Source organism: Tenebrio molitor, chromosome 2 (genome assembly GCF_963966145.1).
Source record: "Tenebrio molitor chromosome 2, icTenMoli1.1, whole genome shotgun sequence".
NCBI lineage: Eukaryota > Metazoa > Arthropoda > Insecta > Coleoptera > Tenebrionidae > Tenebrio > Tenebrio molitor.
Window position 1 is genome coordinate 13,494,312 of NC_091047.1, and position 26,041 is coordinate 13,520,352.

At 34.4% G+C, this 26,041-nt stretch overlaps 4 protein-coding genes across 17 annotated transcripts in view; 1 reads left to right on the forward strand and 3 right to left on the reverse strand.

Annotated features, from left to right (window-relative positions):
- Ih (hyperpolarization activated cyclic nucleotide gated potassium channel Ih) overlaps nucleotides 1-26,041 on the forward strand; it is a 191,621-nt gene that overhangs the window by 158,419 nt on the left and 7,161 nt on the right. For 5 of the 14 annotated variants that reach the window (XM_069039986.1, XM_069039996.1, XM_069039989.1 and 2 more), the window contains 9 exons: nucleotides 9,944-10,107; nucleotides 10,165-10,301; nucleotides 16,309-16,452; nucleotides 17,723-17,812; nucleotides 19,549-19,647; nucleotides 20,474-20,623; nucleotides 20,678-20,896; nucleotides 25,107-25,371; nucleotides 25,442-25,730. In XM_069039986.1, coding sequence (XP_068896087.1) covers nucleotides 9,944-10,107; nucleotides 10,165-10,301; nucleotides 16,309-16,452; nucleotides 17,723-17,812; nucleotides 19,549-19,647; nucleotides 20,474-20,623; nucleotides 20,678-20,896; nucleotides 25,107-25,371; nucleotides 25,442-25,730 — 1,557 coding nt within the window. The remainder of the gene's footprint in view (nucleotides 1-9,943; nucleotides 10,108-10,164; nucleotides 10,302-16,308; nucleotides 16,453-17,722; nucleotides 17,813-19,548; nucleotides 19,648-20,473; nucleotides 20,624-20,677; nucleotides 20,897-25,106; nucleotides 25,372-25,441; nucleotides 25,731-26,041) is intronic. The other 9 variants (XM_069039988.1, XM_069039997.1, XM_069039987.1 and 6 more) reach the window with 8 other exon arrangements.
- On the reverse strand, nucleotides 1,681-2,875 carry LOC138124822 (15-hydroxyprostaglandin dehydrogenase [NAD(+)]-like). The gene is made up of 6 exons (XM_069040002.1): nucleotides 2,735-2,875; nucleotides 2,483-2,678; nucleotides 2,308-2,434; nucleotides 2,151-2,254; nucleotides 1,878-2,101; nucleotides 1,681-1,823 (listed from the first exon to the last, which is right to left on the reverse strand). The coding sequence occupies exons 1-6, from the start codon at nucleotides 2,803-2,805 to the stop codon at nucleotides 1,748-1,750; spliced, it is 798 nt and encodes a 265-aa protein (XP_068896103.1). The 5' UTR covers nucleotides 2,806-2,875; the 3' UTR covers nucleotides 1,681-1,747.
- On the reverse strand, nucleotides 2,925-4,204 carry LOC138124819 (alcohol dehydrogenase-like). The gene is made up of 6 exons (XM_069040000.1): nucleotides 4,070-4,204; nucleotides 3,884-4,015; nucleotides 3,705-3,831; nucleotides 3,545-3,651; nucleotides 3,165-3,499; nucleotides 2,925-3,114 (listed from the first exon to the last, which is right to left on the reverse strand). Exons 1-6 carry the CDS (start codon nucleotides 4,160-4,162, stop codon nucleotides 2,988-2,990), a joined length of 921 nt encoding a protein of 306 aa, XP_068896101.1. The 5' UTR covers nucleotides 4,163-4,204; the 3' UTR covers nucleotides 2,925-2,987.
- Nucleotides 4,299-7,916, reverse strand: LOC138124820 (15-hydroxyprostaglandin dehydrogenase [NAD(+)]-like). The gene is made up of 5 exons (XM_069040001.1): nucleotides 7,756-7,916; nucleotides 7,568-7,694; nucleotides 7,306-7,412; nucleotides 4,588-4,922; nucleotides 4,299-4,534 (listed from the first exon to the last, which is right to left on the reverse strand). Exons 1-5 carry the CDS (start codon nucleotides 7,852-7,854, stop codon nucleotides 4,402-4,404), a joined length of 801 nt encoding a protein of 266 aa, XP_068896102.1. The 5' UTR covers nucleotides 7,855-7,916; the 3' UTR covers nucleotides 4,299-4,401.

Genomic DNA, 26,041 nt, shown 5'->3' on the forward strand with positions numbered 1-26,041 from the left:
GGCATCAAGCGATAAATTTTACGCTTTCTAAAAGAGAAAAATGTAGTTGTCTTGTCGGGAACAAGTTAGTTACACAGCCGTCGTAGGACTTAGCAGAAATAAAGAGTAATGGTGACCTTCCATCAGTACATGTTGCACTGCATCACATCACTCTTTGAGGAAGGCCGACGGCTCAATGAAGGTATTAAGAAAAAGGAACCGTAAATTGTCAATAACGTTTCCAATGGAAGTAGCAATTACTAATTACCAATTAACTTCTAACATCTTCAAAAAGTGCAATAAACGCCGGTGAACAAAATTTTCTAAGATAGAGGGTATTTCAGGAGTGATAATGAGCCCGACGGATTGAAAATGCAACCCAGAATACACTGCGAAGGCAAAGCTGGATATTTAACCGCTTCTACAGGGCAAGTCACGTAAGGCTTATTTCTGAATTTATTTTGTACGCAACCAAAAATACTAATGACGCTGACTACTTGATACCATTTATAATCTGATTTAATTTAGTAATCAACGTAGGTATGTAATTTGGCTAAAAATGTCACAATGACGTTTTCCTGTTCTGATTAATGGAATCAAAAATTAAATTCATCAACTGTCATTTTGACATTTCTAGCCAAATTACATACCTACGTGGATTACTAAATAAAATCACATTATAAATGGTATCAAGTGGTCAGCGTAATTACTATTCTTGGTTGCGTACAAAATAAATTCAGAAATAAACCTTATGTGACTTGCCCTGTATATACAGCTTTACGTTTCAAATGTATTGTGGGTTGCATTTTTAACTCCATCGGCCTCATTATCACTCGTGAATACCCTGTATTTTCTGTTACGACTTATAAATGAAAAAATTACTACTGCAAATTCGGATTTTTTTTTGTATTTTTCAAAAACGTGACATGTTTTATCACAACAAAAATTGAGAACTCAACCACTTTATTCTTTTTTCAAATATCAAAAATCAAGTGTTTTTTGTAAAACGGCTCAAATCCGAGCAGTAAAAAAAATGTTAGAAGCAGTAAAGATGAAAAAACGCAAAAGAATTAAAATACCTTGGGGCTACGCCACAGTGAACTAATTTATGCCGGTCACCCCTAGAGGATGGTGCATTAAATAAGTGAAAGTGAGTTTTTCAACTTTAAAATTATAATCCAGATTGTTATTACGTTAAAATACGGTTTTTGATAATCTTTCCGCAAAAAAGTCGAGTCGTGTTGGGAGCGTACGAATTATAAAACAAAGCAAACTCAGACTGTTCCTTGTTTCATAAACTAGATGCATACTTAAATAATTTACTAGGAAGGAAACGTTTTTTCCCAAAATGCGTTTTATTCGAAATTGTATTCCGGAAAAATTAAAATCTCATTTCGGCATCGTAACAGAATGACATTTTCTCGGTTGAATGCATAAATACGTAAATATAAAGAGCGTGTTGCGCTTCATTAAAATTTAAAGACAACTGTAACGAATGTATCCCATGGTGCAACGGTATTATTCCGGGCAAAGTTAGTTTGGGATGTTATTTCAGTTATGGGATATTGCGGCTGAGATACACGTCAAACGCAAATCTAAATTTTCCGGTAATCCACTTACACCGTTCATTAATTAACATGATTTAAACGTAATGGTGTCGTAATTACATCATAACGATTCAAATCAAATGCAAAAACACAATTACAGTTACAGAGTACCCCGTTTATGTGACATATAAGAAGACATATTTAGACTATTGTTGTGATTATTAACAAGGCATCCACACACAACCGTTACTTCCTTTTGTTATTATCGTCGCTAAATCACACCCAATTGTGTCGAAGCTGAAAGAAAATCGTTCTGAAATGGAAACCCACTTACAAGTATTCAAAACTTACGTAGCTTTACAAATGGTTAGGACTTTGACATTTGAAGCATTAAAATGTGCTGTCGCCACTGAACGATCAAAGCGAACGATGAAATCTTGCACGGCAAGATGCAAGGGACAAGATTCTGAATTTTGTTTGTAATCGGAAGCTATGTTTAACAGGATTCCTCCATTTCCTCCGTTATTGCGACCCATAAATTCCAAACACAGTTGAGTACTGAGGACTATTCCTTTCTACAAGACAACGTTTCGAAAGCACACCACACAAGACCTTTCAACTTACGATATTTTCGTCAACCTGGTCTTCCCAGTTCTTCTCTCTAAACTTTATGTTGTTGATGACAATGTCCAAACCTTTGTAGTAATTAATGGTGGAAATGAAAGCATCTAAAATGAAATTCGAAATTTTTCAATTATAACTCTCGTAGTGCTATGTATACTTTTAAGTAGCACGTAATTGGCGGGATTTATTTCAATAAAAGCAGCCTTGTTTGGACCATACTCTTTGGTCATGTTAATCACTTGTTTATAACCACTAGCCTCGTCCGTGTCTGCAATCATTACCCCCTTTTACGAGGTCAGTTAATGCTGTTTTATGTAGCATTTGACCCTTACCCTGGCTCCGCTTGTTAGCAATTCTCTGACACACCTTAAGCCGATTCCATCCGTACCTCCAGTTACCAAAGCTACTTTATCTCTAATGCCTTCCAACTGTACCGATGGAAAAAATATTTCCTGGTTTGACTTTTTGCTGGGTTTGCTTTGTGCCGTCTCTTTATTCTTTGACAGTGACGATTTGTGTACAATACTTCTAAAACGGAAAGAGCAATGAACAGACTTGTTGTAAAGAAGTTAATCTACCTGTACCCTTGAAGCCTCCTGGATAAAAAAAAAGCAGTGAAGGTTTTTATGTTTTTTAAAAACAATAATCTGAACATTATTGTAATTTACTGAAAAAAATATTAATAATTTTGACAAGTTACATGACCAAATTTGACAATTTAAGTTTGACAGGTTGCTACCGTTATTTTGTATTATTAATTTAAAAAGTTACACGTTCTTTTCTATTCGTATATTATACCATAAAAATTTTAATACACGAAATTGCCCTTTGCCCTTTTCAAACACGAAGACACTGTCGGTCTGGAAGTTCGACTTTGTAGCACTCGCAGTCTTCAATAACAAAGATGCTTCCGTTTTCGTTACGACACAAGATTTTTATTAAACACCTTCCGCACATCTCGGCCCTTAAAAATAAAAATTTAAGAATTCAATAGTCATACATTGGATCTGTTACGGTTGTGATGGTAGGTCAGCCAGTCCGTCTTTCAAAATTTTTCCGAGATTACCAAAACCTTCCAAAGCATATTTCTCTGATTCGTCAATCATGTTAGTCTCGGTTACTCCTGGACAAATCGTAAAAACTTTAACTCCGGTTAGCTTGTCGTAATAAGGGTGTGACATAGCATCGCTGAAACGGACGACGAACGCTTTGGTCCCATTGTACACTGGACACCCATGGGCTTGTTGCAAGCCGTATATCGAGGCGACATTTACTATAGCTCCTCCGCCGCCATCTTTGTGCTTTCCCATATATTCGAAGCCCAAAAGAGTCCCTCGCACTACACCTTTCTATACCAAGTGAACAAACTACTCTGTTAACTAAAACGTTCTTACCACATTGACGTCAATTTCCAACTCCCAATTTTTATCCTGCAGTAATCCGGCGTTATTAATCACAATATCTAACTGATGAAATTTTTCTTTTGTACATTTAAATAAATCTACAGTTTATTAAACGGCATTATTAATGTGATGTTTTCTCACAAATATTTACTTTCGAATTCATCTTTTTTTGTTACATCCGTTTTCTGGAAAAATGCTTTATTTTCACCGTACTTCTTGCACAAGCATTTGGCTGCTTCTTCGCCTTCTTTGACTCGAATATCTCCCAACATCACGCCCTGGATATGTAAACCGTTAAGTAAACAAAACGATAATTGGGAAATTGTTTACCCTTGCGCCACATCGTAACAGGGATTCTGCAAATGCGTAGCCAATTCCCACGGAACCACCTGTGATTAAGGCTATCTTGCACTTAACTGCAGATAAATTACTGCACGTTCGACGACTGCACTGCGAAAGTGTCTAAGATAACACGTCAGTGTAGGGTGAGATTCACATAATATAGCAACAACCTACGATAATTGTAAGACCTTTTCTGAGAAAAACACTGGAAATTGACGCCATCATTAAAACTAAAATCAATCTGACAGAAAATGTAATAACTGACATTGATGTTTTTCCAATTCAGTTGACTTTATCTTAATTTTTTTTAAGCAACATTTAAAAAAAATACTCGTTCTTAAAATAATATTCTATCACTGATACAACATTTCTCCAGGCTCGATGATTATAGTATTGCACAAAATATTTCACTAATTTTTTATTGAATTTTATAATGTATGAATGTAAAAACACTAGTCTAGAATAAATTCATATGGATCTGTGTACGTTTAAATGCAGCTTTTCGGTTATTTCTTGCGAAGAGTTTGTCTTTGGGGGATGGTCACTTCGTAGATGGGTTCGCCTCCTTCGGCCACCCACACGCTTCCATTCTCACCTTCCGTTATCAAAGTGATCATTCCCTTGGCCACATTTTCTGGTCTAAAACCATCATCATGTCGTTTTTTTTTCAATAACGAAAGTGATAAACTCACGGTTGTGCTGGCATAGCTCCAAGCCCATCAACAAGTTCTTGTGCGATCTTTCCCATGCCTTGAAGTGCAAATCTCCCAGCTTCGGAAATCAGTGGGGTATCAGTAACTCCGGGACACATTGTCAGGAACTGGATTCCTGTAAGATTGTAGAAGAAGGGTGTTCCAAACGAACGATCCAACCCTACGACGAAGTGTTTTGTGCCCACGTAGATGGGACAACCTGCGAGTTCTTGCAAACCCAGGATTGAAGCAATGTTGACCACGACACCACCCTTGCCGCCGTTGTTTTTGCCCATATATTGGATCGCCAAGAGACTTCCACGAACGACATGGTTCTGTAAAAAAATAATAATTGTATGAATTATATTAAAGAGATGGTAATTGAATGTTTTTTTTTTTTTTTTTTTAGAAGATAACAATATTTCCTTAACCATTTTGAGACTGTTTATGTTGTTAAACAATGTGGAATAAAATGATTTACATCTAGTTACCTTTGGAATTTTTGCCCATGTAAATTTTCCTGTACCGCTCTACTTTTTTTTCGAAGTGCCGAACTATTAGTTCTGTCAATAAATGTCATCAATCGAATCGACAATTGTTACAATTTACTAAATTGAATTAACAAACGTTGGTGGCCAGTTGGCCACTTTCAACACTAGCTGTGACTTGCTTTTGTTGGCTCCTTTTGAATTTCAATCTCAACTTTGCATTCATATCATCCCTTCACAATAAATCACATTTGGAATTTGGATATATATTTTGAGGTTAAGCTTTCTTTTTTTTTTGTAGAGCGGCATTTCGTATTTTTACAAGGGTATTGCAAATGTAACTAGATGTAAATCATTTTATTCCACACTGTAGAAACATATGTTTTTAAACGCAGGATTGGGATTGTTAATCATTTCTAATGTCAACAAAATTTTCCAAAAATACAATTTTACCAAGAGAGAATTTTTTAATTTATATTTAATTCATGTGGAAATTTGAATAATTTAGGAAATGTTACGGTAATATAAAATCAGAATGAGTAGTAGGTAATATTTTTTTCTTGCAACAGTTAATAGCGTATTTTTGATTACTGCATTATCGAGCCCCTTTATAAATTTTTCGGCGAACCCCAAGAATTGCTGGAAATTTTATTCATTCATGTCGGATTTTTGGAATATCTGAGCTTTAAACAGTTTAAATTGATTGTCAGAATAACAATATTCATGTCAAAATGACAAGAATCGAAAGTGGGATTATGGTTCCTAAAGGTTTATTTACACTTTACATGAATGTCAAGATAATGATGGGTAAAATGTTTTGGCCGCCGTAGTACCAGTTATTCACGTACGATGACGAGCCTGACCAGGTAAAAATGCAACCCAAAATACATTTTACAAAGCATTCGTTGTGTTTTGGTATTTAAAAATTAAATCAGGAATCCAAGTAGGTATTCTACTGCTTTGAAAGATCTGTCATTGCATTTTTAGTTTATATGTATTTACCTAACATTTGAAAATATTTTCGAACGATGACAGAACCGACATGATCCTACTTACCCATTACTTTTGTAATTTTAATTGCTTATTATTGTTATTAAAACATACTTTCTTGAGACAGGTATTTTTCCTGTTCTGACAGAACTTGACATTCATTAGGCTGACGTTAAAAGTTATCTATGTTTTATGCATTTCGATAATGTAATAGGGATCGAGACAGCTTTATAAATTGTATTTTGGGTTGCATTTTTACCTAGTCAGGCTCATCATCTTACGTGAATAACCCTGTATAAAATTTGAAAACTGATATCAGGGTTAGGCTGGAAACTTTCAGACAGTGACTGCGTTTCGACATTTCTTGAAAACAATTTGAGACTGTTTTCATCACGGTTTAAACATGTTAGCCTGTCTTGAATTGCGGAAGAATTATGTTGCAAAAAACTTTTTTTTATTTCCTCTACTAAATTAGGTTTAGACCGGAAACTTTCCGACATTTGACTTTACTTCTACAGATGACTTATTATTCACGACAAACGTGCAACGAATGAGTTGAAAAATAGTAAGTTTGACAAAGCACCGGTCGTGAAATCTATTTTATTTGAATGTTTCTCTTGAGACATTTTTACTTTACTTATCCAAAACAAATGTATTTATAGAATCAAATACAACTGTAAACACATTTTTTCTATTTTATACTAATTTTAATTAAATTTTTTTAAAACATTTTTATACGTAGGTGGTTGTTGGTCCACACTGCTTTAACCGTTGTCCGGAGAGATGAAATTTTCCACGGTGAAAATTTTATACGAAACATAATAAACGTGAAACCTTGTCAGCTAAACTGATCACGTCCACAACACAAAATTCCCTCCTCAACTTTGCTTATATTAATAGAGTAAACTCTGAATTTTGGGCCCGATCTAAATATAGCTCGGTAAGCTTGTTTTGTAATGTAAATTTATTGATTTTTGACAATTTTCAGCCATCATTGATTTTTTTTCAACCTATTCCACATCACTTTATCAATCCATTCAGTCAGTCTCAATTTTTTGCTCCGAACAGTATTTGATTTTGGAATATTACGTTGTCAGCGCATAATTAAATTTTGACGGAAAGGTTAATGAAAAACAGCAGTCTAATATGTTCATCAATTTCCTTTAAGAATCTTGATAAATTCGCAAATTTAATTTAACGAAAAATGAATTAATGAAAACAAGAATAATGATGTACTCACACAGTTGATTGCAATTTGAAGCTCCCAGTTGGCGTCGTTCATAATCCCGGCATTATTGATGACAATGTCAAGGCCTTTCCACGTATTAATAGTAGTCTTGAATGCGGCTAAAATAGAAATTTACATCAATAAAACTTTCAAAACAATCTTATTTGGCCGGTTAAAATTGCAGAGCTACGCGAAATTTTCAAAATCCACAGAAAATGTATCCAAGACACAAATGACCGACAAACATTTAATAATAATTAAAATAATAACTGACCTTCCAATTGATCTGCTTTAGTGACATCAGTACGAATAAAAATCACTTTGTTGCCTCCGAATTCAGTGTTCAGTTTTTTCGCTGAATCTTCTCCTTTGGCAGCATCCACATCAGCGATGGTGACAGCCTGGTACAAGTCGAATGGATTAAAATAAATCAAGTTTCGAGATAAATATGACTAAACTTACCTTAGCGCCGTTTCGAAGAAGTTCTTTGGTGTAAGCCAGACCAATACCGGCTGCTCCACCAGTAACTAAGGCAATTTTTCCTTTGATATCGAAGACCATGTTGGAGGAGCCAAGTTTTTCTTACGACTGTTGCAAACAGTTTAGCTCCGATCGGGCTACTGCAGTTTATTTATATGCCTTGTATACAGATAAGATAATTGGATAAACCATTGGAAATGTATTTAAAAGAAGCAGTTAACTCGGGTTTATTATGGCAACAAATTAAGTAACGGTGAATACATAATATGTAACATATGCTCGTTAACTCATCCTGTCACTGAAAGCAATATTTTATTTCTGATTCTACCTGTTTAAAAAAATCAGAGGTTCTGAAAAATGTATGATAATATATGTAGAAATAACAAGAGCAGTGAAAAGTTAGAATTATGTAATATTATTTGTAAATAAAAACGCACAGTATGTAGATAAAATTACTAAAATAAACATAGCAAAAAATCAGTAAACAATTTATTGAACGAGCAATAAAATACTCCCTATGGTTATTTTTAGGACGGGAGAACCATTACGAGGCAATGTTTTGAAAATACACTGTTTTTTCGATGATAAAAAATTAATCACCATTAGTAACAAGACAACAATCTGTTGTGAATAAAAAAGAAGTTTTAACGAAACAGTCCTGGTTCTTTTTTAAAATGAAGATAATGAAAGTTCACTTATTGTAACAAGTGTCGATAAAACATTTTTTACGATCATTAATTTTAATTATGCTGCAAGCAACAAATAGATTCTGAAAGATAATCAGTAAGTAGCACTTTCAGTGTATTTTCCAGAATCATTTGTCCAACTTAATTCAACGTGACATACTCGTACTTTCATGATCAATGACCACAAAAATCTCTAAACTTTTCGTTTTCCACAAATCTTTGTCTGTTGCGATAACAAATAAGTGAAATAAACAGACATTGCAGTTTCTGAAAATACCAACGATGTTTTAAAACACATAAAATATATTGAACCTGCAAATTTATAAAAACAATCAAATCAGATTTGTTTTTCAAATTACGAAATTTTATTAGGATTATTTGATTTTATTTTGTATTTTTAGTTTGTTCTGGGAACTATAATTCTAAGAAATTTTGATTGTCAAATCATTAGGAAAATAAATCAATCTTGAAATGTTTATCAACAATTTGTACGATTTATTTTGCAAATATCTGTCAGTCTATACATTGTATAATAAAGTAGATACCCATGAGAGAAATTATCTAACTGAAAATTATTTTTGATAGAGTTTCATTTCTAATTTTCTAAGGGAGGTTTTTGTGATAACAGCCAGTTATTTAAAAAATATACTCTTAAAGTTTTCTAGATATTTAAGTAGAATATGTGTGGAAGCAGGTCGATATAAATAAATGCAATTTGGAAACATCTGTAAAAGTCTAAATGGAATAATCCAGCAGTAATTTATCTTACGAGTTTTAATTATCTCGTCAAGTGCTTATCATCTAAAACAAAATTAACATATGTACGATCTTGATAATTTATTTGTGTTTGTGTTATTTAATCAGGGACAAAGGGGAGAGTATGGATTATATGTCATCCAAACATGATACCTTATCAACACCATATGGTTTTTTCACAAATTTTTATGAAGAGATAAGAAACATTTGCCGACTAATTTATGTTGTTGTCAATTGCTAAAAAAAAATTTGACCGATTGCGGCTAATTCCGGTAGGTCAAGTCTCACTATCAAAACAGTGGCTGCTGGAATTTATTTGGGAAATTAATTATTATGTAAGAATTTTATAATCTCGTCGCCCGTTGTTCAGTTTAACTCTGGAATCTAAATTTGATGAAATTGGATTGCACTGGCGCGGTTTAACACACATTAAATGTCATTTCAATTTTGCGCTTTGGAAATGTAACGTCAGCCTCCAGTGACGTCCGCAAACTTTCCAATTCTTATGTAAACCCATTGTTGTCTTGGGACGCTTTTTGGTAATCTTGTTAAGCTGAAATGCCACCCCCGTTGAGGTCTTCCTCCCAAATCCAATTTTCATTTTTGTTATCTCACAAAAGAATCTGTATTTCCATTCAACATCTAAACACTCTTCATGACAATCGAACAAATTTGCACTTAAATAAAGCCATTTCAATTATACATGTCTGAAATTGATTTTGTTTCAGATTTTACTGGGATCTGTGTATGCTTCTGCTGTTAGTGGCCAACCTCATAATTCTACCGGTGGCTATAAGTTTTTTCAACGATGACTTGAGCACCCGTTGGATTGCCTTTAACTGTCTGTCCGATACAATATTCCTAATTGATATTGTAGTCAATTTTAGAACAGGTCTGTATTTAAAATGTCACCGCTTTGCTTTTAAGACAAGTGTTAATTTTTTTCCAGGGATAATGCAGCAAGATAACGCTGAACAGGTCATTCTGGACCCCAAGTTGATCGCCAAGCACTACCTGAGGACGTGGTTTTTCCTCGACCTCATTTCGTCCATCCCCTTAGACTATATTTTTCTTATATTTAACCAAGTAAGTGGAGTTTAATTTAAGTGCCACAGGGTAATTGATGGTTGCATTAAGATGCAAATATAAGACCACGATGTCCATTGGCTCCCGAAAGCGTATGTTGGCTGATAAAAGATTGCCCCAGCAGCTGACTAAATTGAAAAAAATATATATAAATTGGCTCACATTTGTCCGTTGATCGACAAACCTAATGATAAAAAGTAAAAACACGGGTTGTAGATTCAATCGATGTTTCGTGTTTGGCAACAATTACTTCTGGAGATTATCTTTTAATCTAACAACATCTGATCAAAGTTTCGGCCCGTTTTCTATTTATTGTGTTGGAAATGCGCAACATATTTGTGCTCCCTAACCTATTTTTGGATTTTCGAATTAGTTTATTTGTAAAACTCTAATATTGTTGTTTTATAGTTCTATAATTATTATTGGGAGGACGTAATTACCAAAGGCATTTTAATAATTACGCCACCAATTTTTTTCTTGACTTTACTTAAGCTTAAGTAAATAACTCATCTCAAATGTCTGTCACTCGACACTAGTAACAATATAAAACCATTTCGATTAAAATTCGTAATCCATATTTTCACATTAGAGAACTGCTGACAACCCTATTGATTGATTATTATGAGTTTTTGTCTTTATCTGTTTACCTCAAAGCATAGGTATCTCTAAACTTTTATACATTACAGTCGCAAGCAAATAAATATTCCAGAACTATTTGGCATGGTTATTAAACTGCATATTTTAGCTAGTGTGTTTTAGCCAAGCAGAATTTTTCAATTTACGCGCCAGTAAACAACTAAAAATAAGTTAACTAAAAGTTTTAGTACGTCTCTGTAACATAAACAACCGTGATAGAATGGATAAAATGTAATTAAAACGAAAACTGTAGATTCTTTTGGACATATCCGATTTGTTTACTGTTTTAATATAATTATCTTTTGATAAAGCGAAAAATAAGTGTGAAACATTTAGCCTAAAATTACTTCGGGTCAATATGTGCTATAATTCAACTTTGATTGTGATAAGTTCCTGGAAACAAATTCGATATCTACTAGCTGGTGCTATGTTGGAATAATCGTTGCCGAATTTGTGCTACACGCGGAAAATTCTGCTTTTAATCTTCCAAATATATGAAAATCCAGATGGTTACCGAATTCATTATGTCTGGAATATTAGCGGCATGAAATGGGAAACCTCCTCGTTCTTTTTAGTTCATCGACAACTTGTTCTACAGGCAGAACCGGAACAACAGTGAATAATGGAATTATTAGCCTTTCGGTTCTGAATGAAAGGGTTTGACAATACCCCAGAGAAAGAAGAAGTTTACAGTTTGATTCAGTACGTAACACCTCTGTGCTCGAGAGAGTATGATTTAAAGCAAAGTATTTGACGAGGGTTACCTTCACTTGGAGTTTTGCTTAAATACTAAAGGCTAAATCAACAAAGTCTATTACAATTTCAAATATTTGAGAAATTTAAAATACCTTTTTTAACGAATCTATTGCAAGCGATATATTCTCGTGTTAAGTAGATACTTCCGCACCGACGTTAATTTCGTATTTCATCGTGTTTCTTTGTGCAAAATTCGCAATCAGATCTGTCGAAAATGTTTCATTTCATTACTATTAACAGTATCAACCACGAAGGATTGTAACATTCATTCATTAGCATTCATTATAAAGAGTATTTCATGAATGATAATGAGCCCGGCGGAATTGAAAATGCAACCCACAATACATTTTCAAAGTTAACGTGGCTATTTTATATGTTGTATTGTTTTAAAATGAAATTATGAATCCAAGATGGGTTTGTCACAACTGACATTTACGAAAAAGTTAAAATACGACGATTAAAATGTATTCGAACGATGAGAAAACACACATGATCCTGATTTATGACGAATGTAATAATTAATAAAAATGCTTCTGCCTTTACGCGTTTATGCAGACAATAAACATTTTCCCAAAAACTCTTTGTTTTTTCACAATTTTATTTATCCAAACGAATGACGTTTATGTCAAAATTTACGAAACTTCACAGCTAACTTTGTTTTATGTTTTCTAAATCAGAAAACAAATACATATCCACGTTAACTTTGCAAATGTATTGTGAGTTGCAATTTCAATTCCGTCGGACTCATTATCACTCGTGAAATACCGTGTATTTCAAATTTCATCATCTAAATTTTTACAGAATCCAGTGTCGCTTGATATGTTGTTTCAAGCACATTTCAAATAGCCTACTACATTCTTGAATCTTATCTCAAAGAAGGTTATGCTTCAGTTATTTCTGCTGAAGTTAAAGATGGTTCGTATATGTATACCTAATAAAATATCAACACGTATTGAATATCATAATTTTCCATAAGTTCTGGAAAAATAGTTACAACAAGAAACGTACAATAGGTATCTTCATAAATACATATTTTTTTCCTTGGTGTTATCTTTAATTTACAAGAATGTCGACATATGTCTAGAAAAAAGGTATTCTTTTTGTTAGCATCTCTGATGATCATAAAACTTTATGACATATTTGTATTTATGCCAGATATCGAAAGATACAATTATGCTTCCCTATCTTCTACATCGCCAACTGTTAGGTAACTTGCTTATTTCGCTACGACGACAAATACTAGATACTCCAATTAATGAAACCTTCATCAAATATTGACAGTCAGGTGCGTCAATCAGAAACTTCTCAATGTGTTCCCTTTCCAAAGTTTTCTCGTTTTTAGACTTATAAGTTCTTGATTCAATTTTCAAATATGAAATCAATTTCCCGTATTTTGATGTCAACAATTTTATACAGAGTGTCCCAAAAATGCCGCACTAACAGTGCACTACGGTGTAGAAGAGAAAATTTCGTAGTAGATTTAAGATAATTTTAAAAATTTCTAAATCTTGTACTTTGTGATAATATGTATGATTCGAGGTCGTTTTCATGACAATTTAATACATATATTCCGAAATTGACCTGTTAAGTGCCACTTTCAAAGACCCCCAAATCAGCAAATAAGTCCAACTCTAACCCACCTCCACCCGGCGGCACGGCAATTTTGCCGGAGTACATACACTATTACGGATAATACTATCAAGTAATAGTGCAGTGCTTATCAACATAATTACCGGCGTCTCGCCTCCGCATTTTGACTTTTTTGTGTTTTATGTTCTGTGTCAATGTTAAGGAATTTCCTCACGATGTGACATGAGTATAATAATATACCTTTTTGAATTTCAACCACCAATGTGTTCTCTAAGTCCAAAATTTTTAAATTTTTAAAAAGAGATTGGGGTACTATTCCTGTTGCTGAAATTATAAATGGTAAAATCGAAATTTTTTCTAAACACCAAAGATTTCTCATAGCAACGGAGAGTTCTAAATATTTATTAATTTTTGTATTATATGTCTGTGTTATATTGTGTGAATTTGGAACAGCTATATCTAAAAGATATGCTTGCTTTTGTTGTTTATTTAAAATAATAATGTCTGGTCTGTTATGCTGAATGTGAATGTCAGTTAAAACTGTCCGATCAAAATATAATTTGTAATTGTCATTTTCTAAACAACTTTCTGGTTTATAAATGTAATGTGGTTGTGTATCCTTTAATAAATTGAATTTAACTGCTAAATTCATGTGTATAATTTTTGCGAATATATCATGACGTTTTTTATATTCGCTTTGAGCCAAAACGGTGCAAGAAGAAATGATATGTTCAATGGTTTCCCCTTCAGTTCCGCAAATCCTACATTTATCAATGATCGATTGTAAACCGCAATAGTATTGTTTTAACATTTTTCTCACTTTTATGGTAATCTCTTCTACAGCGTAGTCTACAGTTAGTGCGGCATTTTTGGGAAATCCTGTATACTTTTACGATAGTTCTCAGTATTATCCGTTCACGATTGTTTCAAATTCGGACTGTCTATGAAAATCTGACATTTTAGTTGGCAATATTTTGATTTGGCATAATAAATCTATTTTAGGTTATAATTGAATTACACTGAATCAATTAGGGAATTGACAACAAGACGAATATTTAATAACGAAACGTCATATGACAGGACCTGACGCCAATCTAACAAAAAAATATCATGGCCTCCTGCGTGTTTAAAACAATCGTGAACGGCATTTATATGGCCTATTTCGTCCATATTGAAGAAAATACTAAAATTATGGAAGTATTTAGACGTTGATGTTTTCTCCATTCATGAAATCGGTGAAATATCTCGTAGCACTCTTTCAGTTATTTCGGCATGAAGTTACTACAGGGTGAGCAACAATAACTGTTTCAGTTGGCAATAAAAAATTTTACATGAAATTTTCAAGACTGTAAATTGTACCTATTTCGGTTTGTTTTATTGACACTATTGACAGCTGGTATACATTTCATATTTAAACGTCTTGGTTTTTGTATTCTTTTATTAATAAAATGGTTTTCTCGTTGGAACATGACATAAGTCACCAAAAGTCACCAGAATTTATTGCCAACTCAATCAGTAATTGTTGTTCACACGGTATTATAACACTATAATAACTACGCATGACCTTCTCTGGTGTATTTTTTCATAAAACGTCAACTAGAAATATCAAGTCCAGATAAATTAACCAAAGTGATAATTAACAATTTAATTTGCAACCATTTAAAAAAAATACAAAGGCACATAAACTTTATTTATCGTCGGATTACAAGAACCAATGTACTAAGTACATATACATACCTACTCGTATTACGCTACAAAATCACTAAGTAATAGATCGAGAGAAAAGAGAAAGAAGACCCGAAGTGTTTTTCCAATTTTTAAATCCGTTATAAGCGAGTATCGTATAAATAAACTAGGCAAAAATGAATAGGGAATTCCACAATTTTTCTTGGAAAGCAAAATAATTGCCCCAATCCTCCCACGTATTCTTAAACACAAGATAAATTTAAAATGTTACAAGTACTTAAAACATTACATTTAATGTGTATATTAATATATTTGTAACACATTTCATTACAAATTTTAAACGGTATTTATAAAAAATTTAGGAAAGGAAATATTCCCTATTCATTTTTGCCTAGTTTATTTTTTGGGCCACCCATCCTTCTTAAAAATAAAAAAATAGTGTTTCTTGCTTTTTAAACTTATTTCCCGTTCATAACAGCACCTTACCCAGTTCTAATCCACAACAGGTCTGCTGCCATCCATAATAGCTCTGTTATTTTATTGTTTCCTTAATAACCGACATGGATTCCTGAAGTTAATTTTACTATGCTTGTTAATAACAAAGCGGGAACCAGTGAAAGTAGATCGGTAGCAAAAAAAAAATCCATCCCCTGAATATTTGAACAAAATGTGTATTGTAAAATGTGATGAAAATTGTAAGAAAACTTGAAATCGATTTTCTCACTAATAAAATTTGTTCCTGTAATATTAAACCAACTTTTTACGGCCTGTTATGATAACTGTAACTCACATTAACAATTAAAAAAACTCATAACTTGTGTCTTATATTTACATTAACTGTTGCATTGTCGTGAGCATTTGAATTAGCATGTTTTGCTGTTAGCCAGAGCCAAGATTCATTAGATCTAAATGATAGTCTACACAAATCGTTTAATTTTATAATTGTTCATATTGCAAAAATGAATTTACATCTCCACTATACAAACGTTCCCAGTTGATTTACGCAACAAAAACATAATTGTAATTGTGCCGCGGTGGCGGTAAACAATGGATCAGAATTAACGAAAACAAATAATTGGTTTAATAACTTGTTATTGGAAGATTATATCGGCTAAACAGATTAGAAATATCAGATGGCTCTTTTTGTGGGGAATTATAGAATATCATAATTATGGAAATGGGATTATCGGCCAGGTAATTAGTGGGCATGATTATTGGTTATTGACCGATTAGAACCAGGACTGCCGCTAGCAGATGATTGTGGTGTTACATGTTTTTTGTATAGATCTGTTGGATGTTATAGTACTTTGGCGAATTACCAAAACTTTCAAACCCTCTGTTCCAGGATTACGGCGACAGTTTCCAGATTCTTCACGCGGGCCGCGCTTTACGAATCTTGCGGCTCGCGAAGTTGTTATCTTTAGTGCGATTGCTGCGATTATCCCGTCTTGTAAGATACGTCAGCCAGTGGGAAGAAGTTTATGTAAGTAGAACTGCTTTCGTGGTAGCCACTGAAGCGCACATGCTTTCACGCATTGTGAACAGTCCATTTCATTGCCTTAGATTCGATAATGAGATTTCGTGGAGATCTTCTAGTGATACTGCGAGGATGATCCGTCCAATCCACGAAATCTCCTTATAGAAATTTAATTTAAGTATTAATTAGTAAGTTCTTGTTTTATTTTGTTTATTAAAATAAACCAACTTAAATATAAGAGAGTTGTCTAAATGTACCTTTCAATTTTAAATTGGACTCGTCTCGAGCGAACAAATTGAAAGGTGTTTTTAGATTCGAATAAAAAATAGAAGTGGGAGATTAGGGAAGGCGAAGGCAGGAATTATATTGTGAGCTTTGGGCTTCCGCAATAAGCTCAGGCGTGCTTGGAATGAGGCTAAGTTTGCTATTTTACAGCACCTTATCATTGTTACAGTTTGCACTTTTCAGCTTACAATATTGCCTCGAAATTTATCACTGTTCTTAAAAACAAAATCCTCAAGTTTCGTACTAAAAGGAATAACAAATTTATCAAAATGTTTTATTGCGAAAGGATAGATTGCGTTTAAACAAATAGAACGGGTTTCAGGAAACGACAAAACTTCTCCCGAAGTATTATTTTTGTACGGCCACATCGATCTAGACAAGCTCCAATAGTATCTTCTCGTTTTGGAAGCCGTAATCTCTCCTTTCGTAGTGAAAGTATTTTTCCAGTTAGATGAATTTTCTTCTAAATTATCTAAATCAACTGTTGCCTTTTATAGACACACATAGTTTGATTAGATTTTCTAAAATGATTTCATTTCCTTTCCGCTACTATTTTACTTGTTACACCCAAAACAAAACAAATACTTACACTGAAGCAAAGACATCTACCGAACATCTACATTCGATAGTACTTTTGTTTTTAAGTGAAGTACCTACATACTTATTTTTATAGTCTAAATTTACATTGCCACACAACTGGACATTAAATATTTTTTGGACACTGTGTCTACACATGCAGAGAAACACAATGGACACATCGATCTGTTGTAACTTCGGCAAATTCGAATTTCCTTTTAATAAGGTACACGCAGCAAAATTTCCTTTCGGCGGCCTTGTTGCAATCTGTAAGCACTAAGGAAGAAGATCGGTGCTGTAAATTGCTGCATGTGTTTTATTAGAAGGTAGATCGGAGTGTTGTGTGGCAAGGGCGATTCTCTGCTTATTGGCTGCCTTTTCCAAATATACAAATAGAAGTGTTTGGGCTGCGCAGATACCTATGTACCAGCACCCGCCTGGACGACAGGCAGAGTACGCTCCCGACGGTACCCCAATCCCTCCACCTAGAGACAGGACTACCGAGGTGCTTCAATACTCTTTCTGTCTGTCTGTCTGCCTGTCTGTCCGTTTTTTATTTTGGCTCCGAGCCGTCGACACGCCACGCTGTGACGGTAGCTCGGAGGTGGGAATGTCAATGTTAGCGGCGTTGTCGTTGACGTTAGTTGTTGAACACATCGTCTGTTGTGCATTTGAATACCATCCCCGATTCTTCGGTTATTCAACAGGTTTCATCATTATCCGATCTAGCCAGCCCTCTCTGCAAATCTCCCCATCTCGAACGCTTTTATAGGACTCCATCCCTCAACCTTACATGTCAAATGCACAACATCCTATGACTTGGTTCTTTGCTCGGTATTTGCAAGCACGTTCTCTAGCGTAGGGTCATAAGTTGGTAGCCATATCGATAAATTATCATTGAGACACATCTGCGCTTAAGTAAGTTATTTGGTGTTCTATGTTAGATTTTATAGCTATATCTGATCAATTGCTAGCCACCGTTTAAACACAAATTTCAGATTCAGTTTTAAATCATTTGGTAGGTATACTTTCACACGTCACTTTCCAAAAACCACTATACAATGTATATATTCTACTAAGTCCATTTTACTATTCCTTTTTATTCTTTTTTTTTCTGCAGTTCCTTGACAGTTTGTAAGTTTCACGTGATTTTCTCACTGTTCCCTCTTTTGCACGCTGAACGCACCCAATACTATCCATAGCTACCGTGCTTTAGAGAACCTTTTTCACCAACAACTAAAACTGTTTATTAAGCAAATTGGATAAAAGTTCACATAAAAATTACGTGAAATGGTTGATATAAAGAGGAACTGTTAAAAATATGCAGCTGAAAAGTATACTTAAGACCGAGAAAAATTAAAACCATTATTTAAATATTTAGCATGAAATTTGAATCATGTAGATTCTGCATGTTAGATTCTATCAGATCTGTTAGAATTACCTACTAAATTATTATCGCAATTATCCGGTGTTATGTTTAGATACTTAAATTAAATTTAGACGTATAATTTGACCACCTTATCAATAAAACTAAATAAGCCCATTTAATAAATTTAGTATACCTATGTTATTCTTACTGATATGAAATAATTTTGAAATACACGTACAAAGTGAAATTTCATAAAATCGGTTTTATCTCCAAAGATCGTTCTTATTTTTGTCCAGACTTATTTTGTATGTGTATTTCAACATTTAGCTGTACAGGGAATTGTAGTTGAATTGTGAATACAGTCGGAGAAATGTGTGCGTTGTTAATCGTCAGTTGAAATATCAAAAGAGTATCTCATCGTAAACCAGACCCATGCAACACCCAAAGGAGAATTTCCATGAAATAGATAGTCCCACTTCTGTGTATTGGGTAAAGTTAACATCTTCCATATCTGTTGATTTCTGGTGTTAGTTCTAAGAAATGAACTTCTCACTGGTTTAAGAGACAACGATATGTTCCGTTGTTGGCAGAATTCCCTGTACGTTTTATATTATGTGTCTATACAACAACTGGTAGTGGTGTATAGAAATCACTTTCATAGTAGTCATTTGGTTCTCGTCCAAGCTTATAAATGTCTCATCATTGTCGTCGTGGTGGCATGTAGCTCTGTCCGTGTTAGCTTCGCACTGCACTCTGTTCTATTCACCGACTGTAATCTACTAACTTTCATTGCTCTCTCTATTTAAGTCGTTCTTCTGGAGACTAGTGTGCCACGCTTTTCTCTACTACCTTGTGTTCTTCGCTTTTTCTAGATCTTGCAGAATCTCCAAAAAAAGCGAACGGAACGAAGGGGGCGCCTCAGTTCGGACGTCAACAAGTCTAATTACACCAAAAGCAATCTCATCTTTAAGGTAACCCGCTTCGGGCTTGCTTGGCAATGCGCATGACCGACCCGCGGCGCCTCTGCTTCCGCCTAGGTCCACCAGCCCCATGGAATACCATTTACAAAACATTGATGCCTTATGTTGACCCGCTTCGATCCAGATTCCTACCTTTAGTTTCCACTAGTTGCTTTGCACGACACACTTGCACACATTTTCAGCCTAGGAGCGGCCAGGTTGCGCTTAGTTGTCACGTTTTTTTGACCACAACCTGGCAGTCTAACGCTGAAAGTATTAGCACAGTTGAGGTGCATGCCGTATTATTTTATGTGAAGGTAAGTTCAGAGGTGCCTGTAGTGTCGTAGGGTCGCTTCAGTACATCTTTTTTTACGTTTTTGTCCCATTAACATCAAGTACTGTTTCAATGTATATACAGTAATCAAGTCAATTATATAGCGTTGTTTATGGAATAATATTATTTGTTTGGTTTGAGGTGCTGGGTACATAGAATTTTAGCTCACGTTACTTCAAATTGACAACACTTGCTTACCATAAAAGTTGCTTGTGCGTTTTTACTTAAGGCACTGCTTTGAAATGGCTTGAGGCTATTATTTTCGGTTAATCAGCTCCCTAGACTGACAAAGGAGACGATGCTTCTTTGACATTTTTTTTACACGATTTTGTTGTGTTTTCTTTTTCGTTCTTATTTATGTTACAGCGTATGCAGTTTTGATAAATTATATTATATCGTAGTTGTAACGTTTAAAACAAGCACCGTTTGTTGATCTTGTTTTAGACAATTCGCAAACAGATTTTCACAATTAATTATTAAATCACTTAACTGATAATGTTACAGTTTTTAAATATGGCCAGTGTTTTCATGAGGATATTCAATCTAATATGCATGATGCTACTGATCGGTCACTGGTCCGGTTGCCTCCAATTCCTCGTACCCATGCTCCAAGGATTTCCTGCAAACTCTTGGGTTGCAATCAACGAATTACAGGTTCGTCCACGTTCAACCCTGCTCGCTTTTCAATTTAATTAACAATTTTTACAGGAGGCATTTTGGCTTGAGCAGTACTCGTGGGCCTTATTCAAAGCCATGTCGCACATGCTTTGTATTGGTTACGGCCGGTTTCCACCCCAGTCCTTGACAGATATGTGGTTAACAATGTTATCCATGATATCTGGGGCTACATGTTACGCGTTGTTCCTTGGTCACGCCACTAACCTCATCCAGAGCTTGGATTCATCGCGAAGACAATATCGTGAAAAGGTAAATATGGCTCCTGTTGGCTGCGGTTTTGCTGTGCTTGTCATAAATGTTGTTGTTGTGGATGTTGTTTTTAAGCGGCATGCAATAATAATAGTTAACCGGCTTTTTTGTGTAATATCTGTGTATATTTTTGATGGAATGGGAATTAATGTTTTGTTTGGCCGTTCAATTGCACTAAAATACGCTTAACAAAATTATTTTAAACAAGTAATTACCGCTAATGTATTTTAAAGTAATATTTATTTTTATTGTCTAATGAATGGTCTCTTGAATGTGGTATTTTTATTTTTTTATTTTTTACAAGTTAAAAGCTGCCTTTATTTACTTAGGTTAATTGTAGCATTGCTAATTCGATCGGTTAAGGTATTTCTAATGACATTTTAAAGGAATGCATTTATATGGGCATGAATTGTATATGAATATATTATGTATTGTGATATTATTTATCAGTTATTAACTTCTTGTACAACGTATAGGTATTTTGCATTATATTTGCATGACTAGTTAAGTAAGGTAATGTAATTAGTTAGATATAAAAAAAAAACATCAGAAATAAGCATAACAAAAAGTAGTGTTGGATTTTCTCATGGACTATCAGTCATATCTGCGTAAACGACGAATATCGGTCTCAAGTAGGCGCTACAAACCGACCGGAAAACATTGTCATTCATTTACAGATTTTTCACTGGTTTATCGCTCCGCCTTCCCGCAGTTATTTCCAAGGTCACAGCCCATGAGAGAATCCAACACCTTTACAAGATACCTATAATTGTTTTTAGAATTCTTCACGAGTTTGGTGTACTGAGTTAACTTTGGTTAAAGACCTTGTACTATTTAGTTTTTACAATTTTATAGAAAACATTACATGCTTATTAAAGGGCAGTACCTATGGTCTGTGCTGCGGAATGAAATATTTTACACTAGTGACAAAGATTATTACTTTAAGTCTATTTCTGAATTAATTTCCAAATATTTTCATCGTGCTTAAATCTTTTTTAATTCGTTTAAAAAAATGTTAAATATTTTTTAATGTTTCGTACATCGCGCGCCATATAAACGTTCAATACATTTTCCATAGTTCGGTTTACAGCACTAGTAAAAAATAAAGTTATCTAACACCATAAGAAATTATTAAAGCAAGAGAATTTTTAAACAATTTTGTTTTACTGACATTGAAAGAAAGGTTGATGTTTTCATCTAATGTTTTCTTTTACGTCTGTCCTCGAGAACCGAATCGGGAACATAGGAAATCACAAACAAAAAAACTAAAATGTAGGCTTAAAAAGCTACTCAATATAACCGTATACAAGTGATTTATTATCCCTTGAATAGAAATGAATTGAAGACATGAAAAAGCAGCTCTTGTGCACTAGAATTTTATTCTGATAGAACAACTTTACTTCCACCGCAATATATTTCAATTTACTAATTTTTCGCCCCCTGCAAACCCGAGTGCATCATTGGGATGATGTTTGCAAAATTTGAGTAATAATAACTCATATTTTTCCAATATGAATAAATGAAGAATTAGGTAATATAAGGCAGTTAACGGTCTCTAAATCGTTGCTTTGCAGGCCATTACACTAACAGTATGTGGTTTGCCATTTTCTTGTTGAAACATGACTCTTTCATTCACTCAATTCCAGCAGATAGCAACAGGTTACAATTGCAGGACATTATCCTTACAAAAAATGCCCAGCTATAAGTAAAGATATATTGTTAGTACCTAGGTAGGTACCTACCTATTAAGTAGGTTATTTAAAAGTTTTGGACATAAACCTAAATTTTAATTGATAAATAATTAAAAACTAACAATCAACGTGTATTTTCCCTAGAAAATTTGTTCCTACAAATTGGTTTATAGCATTCGTTGGGTTTTGATTTTGAGGCAAAAAATGCTTTACATAAAATACATAGACTGGAATAACTCAGAAACTGTTCTCGGCGAGTGGTGAAGCTCTTAATTCATCTTTCATTTCCTCGAGCTTTTCTAGTATCTTTTCTATTTCCCTGCCTGCTTGGCAGGTGATCTTGCTGTTTTCTTGCTTGTCCCAACTCCCAAATACCTCCTCTTCCTCCCTTACTTGTCTTCCTGTTCTGCCTTTCCCTATTCTTTTTCTTTTTTTCTTTTCTTCCTGGGCCGCCTCCACACTTGGTTCATATGGAAGCTTCAATCCTAGCGATTGCAAGGACAGCGTCGCTTTTTGTTCGTTACAACGATAATACGGAACAATTACGGCGACCTAACCTCAATTCCACTATCCAATTTTGCTTTAATATTTTATTTAACCAACATGTTATTGCGATCCCAAAATATAAATCAATTCGAGAAATCCTCAAATAAAGTATAACACCAGCAGATAGCGCAAACAAACACCACTTGTCAAAGCAAAACCTCGGAATCCCGAATTAATTCACCAAAAATGTGGTAAAGAAACACGGGTGCCTTCCAGAACGAGCAGCTAGGCGTTCTGTAAAGACGCTTTTTCCGGAGTTTTACGTAAACTACCTACTTATTCAACGTTTTAGTACATGGAACAAAATTTAACAATTTAATTACGTAACAACTATAACAATTTGAGTACGTAGGTCTCCATCAAAATTTTGATGATATATGGGGGTCTGTTACAAAATAAATTTTGCCTCAGCATGTATGACATTATTTATTTCCGGGATCTCGTATAAAAAACATAAAAAATATGAATCGTAAAATTATATACACCCACTTCAATTTCATTTTTTCAGCGTTCACTGAATCAGCTTACATTATTTACTACAGCTTATGTGAAATCAATATTGAAGATGCTTTGATAAATGAACGGGGATAAATAAAAGTTCGATTGGAAAAAAAAATTGGTCAGTTTTTCCTGAACAGCCTAATTTTGTTATTGCCTCGCTGCATTCTAACAAATCATTATGAAAATTATCATAAATCATAATTCGAAATATAATCCCTTATTGTTAGAACACTTACCTAATTGTATTTCATTTTGTATTTTCGGAACTAATAAACCTAGTGTTAAGATTTTATATACTTATCTACGTAGTGCCTAAATTGAGAAAAGCCGGAATAGAAAACAGAAATAAGTAGTACTCACAGTTTAGAAACGTCTACACTTTCTCAATGCCGGAATGTAACATTGAGGTGAATGAAATTCAGTTATTCCTATATAGTTATTATTCATTCCATAATAACGACAATAAATTATCTTTATCTAATCCCGTGGGATAAATGACACTTATCCCACTCATTTGAGTGGAATAAGGAACTTCATTACTGGACGTATTTCATTACTCCACTCAGTGGGATAAGTGAGTTTCATTACCCCACTGAGTGGGATAAGTAAGTTATTATTCCACTGAGTGGTGTAATGAAACTGGCGAAAATAAATTTTCTCTACAGCTGTATATAGAAAACTCCCCTGCCTCAACATTTAGCGTATACCCTAAAGCTCTTGAAACAAAGTAAATTCATTTAATATCCAAAATCGGAAACTCGACTCAGCTCTAACATTTTGAGAGATAAAAAATATATTGTATAACCTTTAGCAATCTAAAAATCTTCTGAGTTTGGTTGTCGAGACATGGAAATTTTCCAATGTATTTTCACCCAATAAAGCTCATTTTTAAATGTGACGTAATATTGTGGTAACACCTACGTGCGTTTATAAATCATCTTTTCACATAAAAATTCTTTTCTGCGAGTTAATGAAGAAAGTATAATCAAAAATACATAATAGCAGACTTCTATTTTTAGGAAACAGTTAAACGATTTCTTGAAACGATAACAAGCACGTCATTACCGGTGAATGATTTTCCATTTTTCCATAATTGTATACAAAGTTATGAGATAGGTACGAAAAGTAAAAATAAATATCGATACCCAAAATGTTTGTGGTCCATCGATGGGATGTTGAAATATTGTTTAAACAGCTACCACTATAAAAGTTATTGGGGAATTTTTGCATAATTACTAACAAAATAATACGTGTTCTTAGAATGTTGGCTAAAAAGTGCTTATTATGTTACTGGTGTACTTATTCGTTCCGTCAGTGTTAAATTAAATATTTATTTAATGAAGACTTGAAATTTTCGAATTCCAATTCCATTAAATGTTGTAATCGTACAAATATATGTGTCAAGTAATGTGTTAGGACTGCAGCCCGAGCCCGTAACATTTTTATGCACATTACGTATCTGCACCAAACAGGTGAAGCAAGTGGAAGAGTACATGGCATATCGGAAACTGCCTCGGGAGATGCGCCAGCGGATCACAGAGTATTTCGAACATCGTTACCAAGGCAAATTCTTCGACGAAGAGATTATTTTGGGGGAGCTTTCGGAGAAGCTGCGAGAGGACGTCATCAACTACAACTGCAGATCTTTGGTGGCGTCGGTCCCATTCTTTGCCAATGCCGATTCGAATTTCGTTTCTGATGTCGTTACTAAGTTGAAATATGAAGTCTTCCAACCAGGTAAGGGCCATCTCTAAATACCCAAACCCGTCTCTGTCCCCGTGAATGATCGTAACCGCTCTTTTTGCAGGTGATATTATAATAAAAGAGGGAACGATCGGTTCCAAAATGTACTTCATACAAGAAGGTATTGTGGATATTGTGATGGCGAACGGAGAAGTGGCGACAAGCCTCAGCGACGGCTCATATTTCGGCGAGATCTGCCTGTTGACGAATGCGAGACGCGTAGCCTCTGTGAGGGCGGAAACTTATTGCAACTTATTTTCGCTGTCTGTTGATCATTTTAATGCAGTACTTGATCAATATCCACTTATGCGACGCACAATGGAATCTGTCGCCGCGGAGAGGTCAGTGCGTTGGTTGGTATAAGAAAACCGAGGAGGTTTTATTGAATTATTTTTGTATCATCGCTTCTTTACCGTGTGCTATTTTCATTTCTCAACAATCACATTTTTCGCTGTTTGTGACGTCTGGATACCTTACATCATTCTGGTGACTGCAACCTCTCACGTTCACAAGAGATCCGTATTTTCCTGTCTTGAAATGTAATGTAGAATTTTTGTTTGCACAAACACTGTCATACTTTAAAATAACACTACTCTATACAACAACGCCCCGGGAAGTGGTATGTAAGGGGACTTTTATGTTCGACTAATAATCTTCACATAAG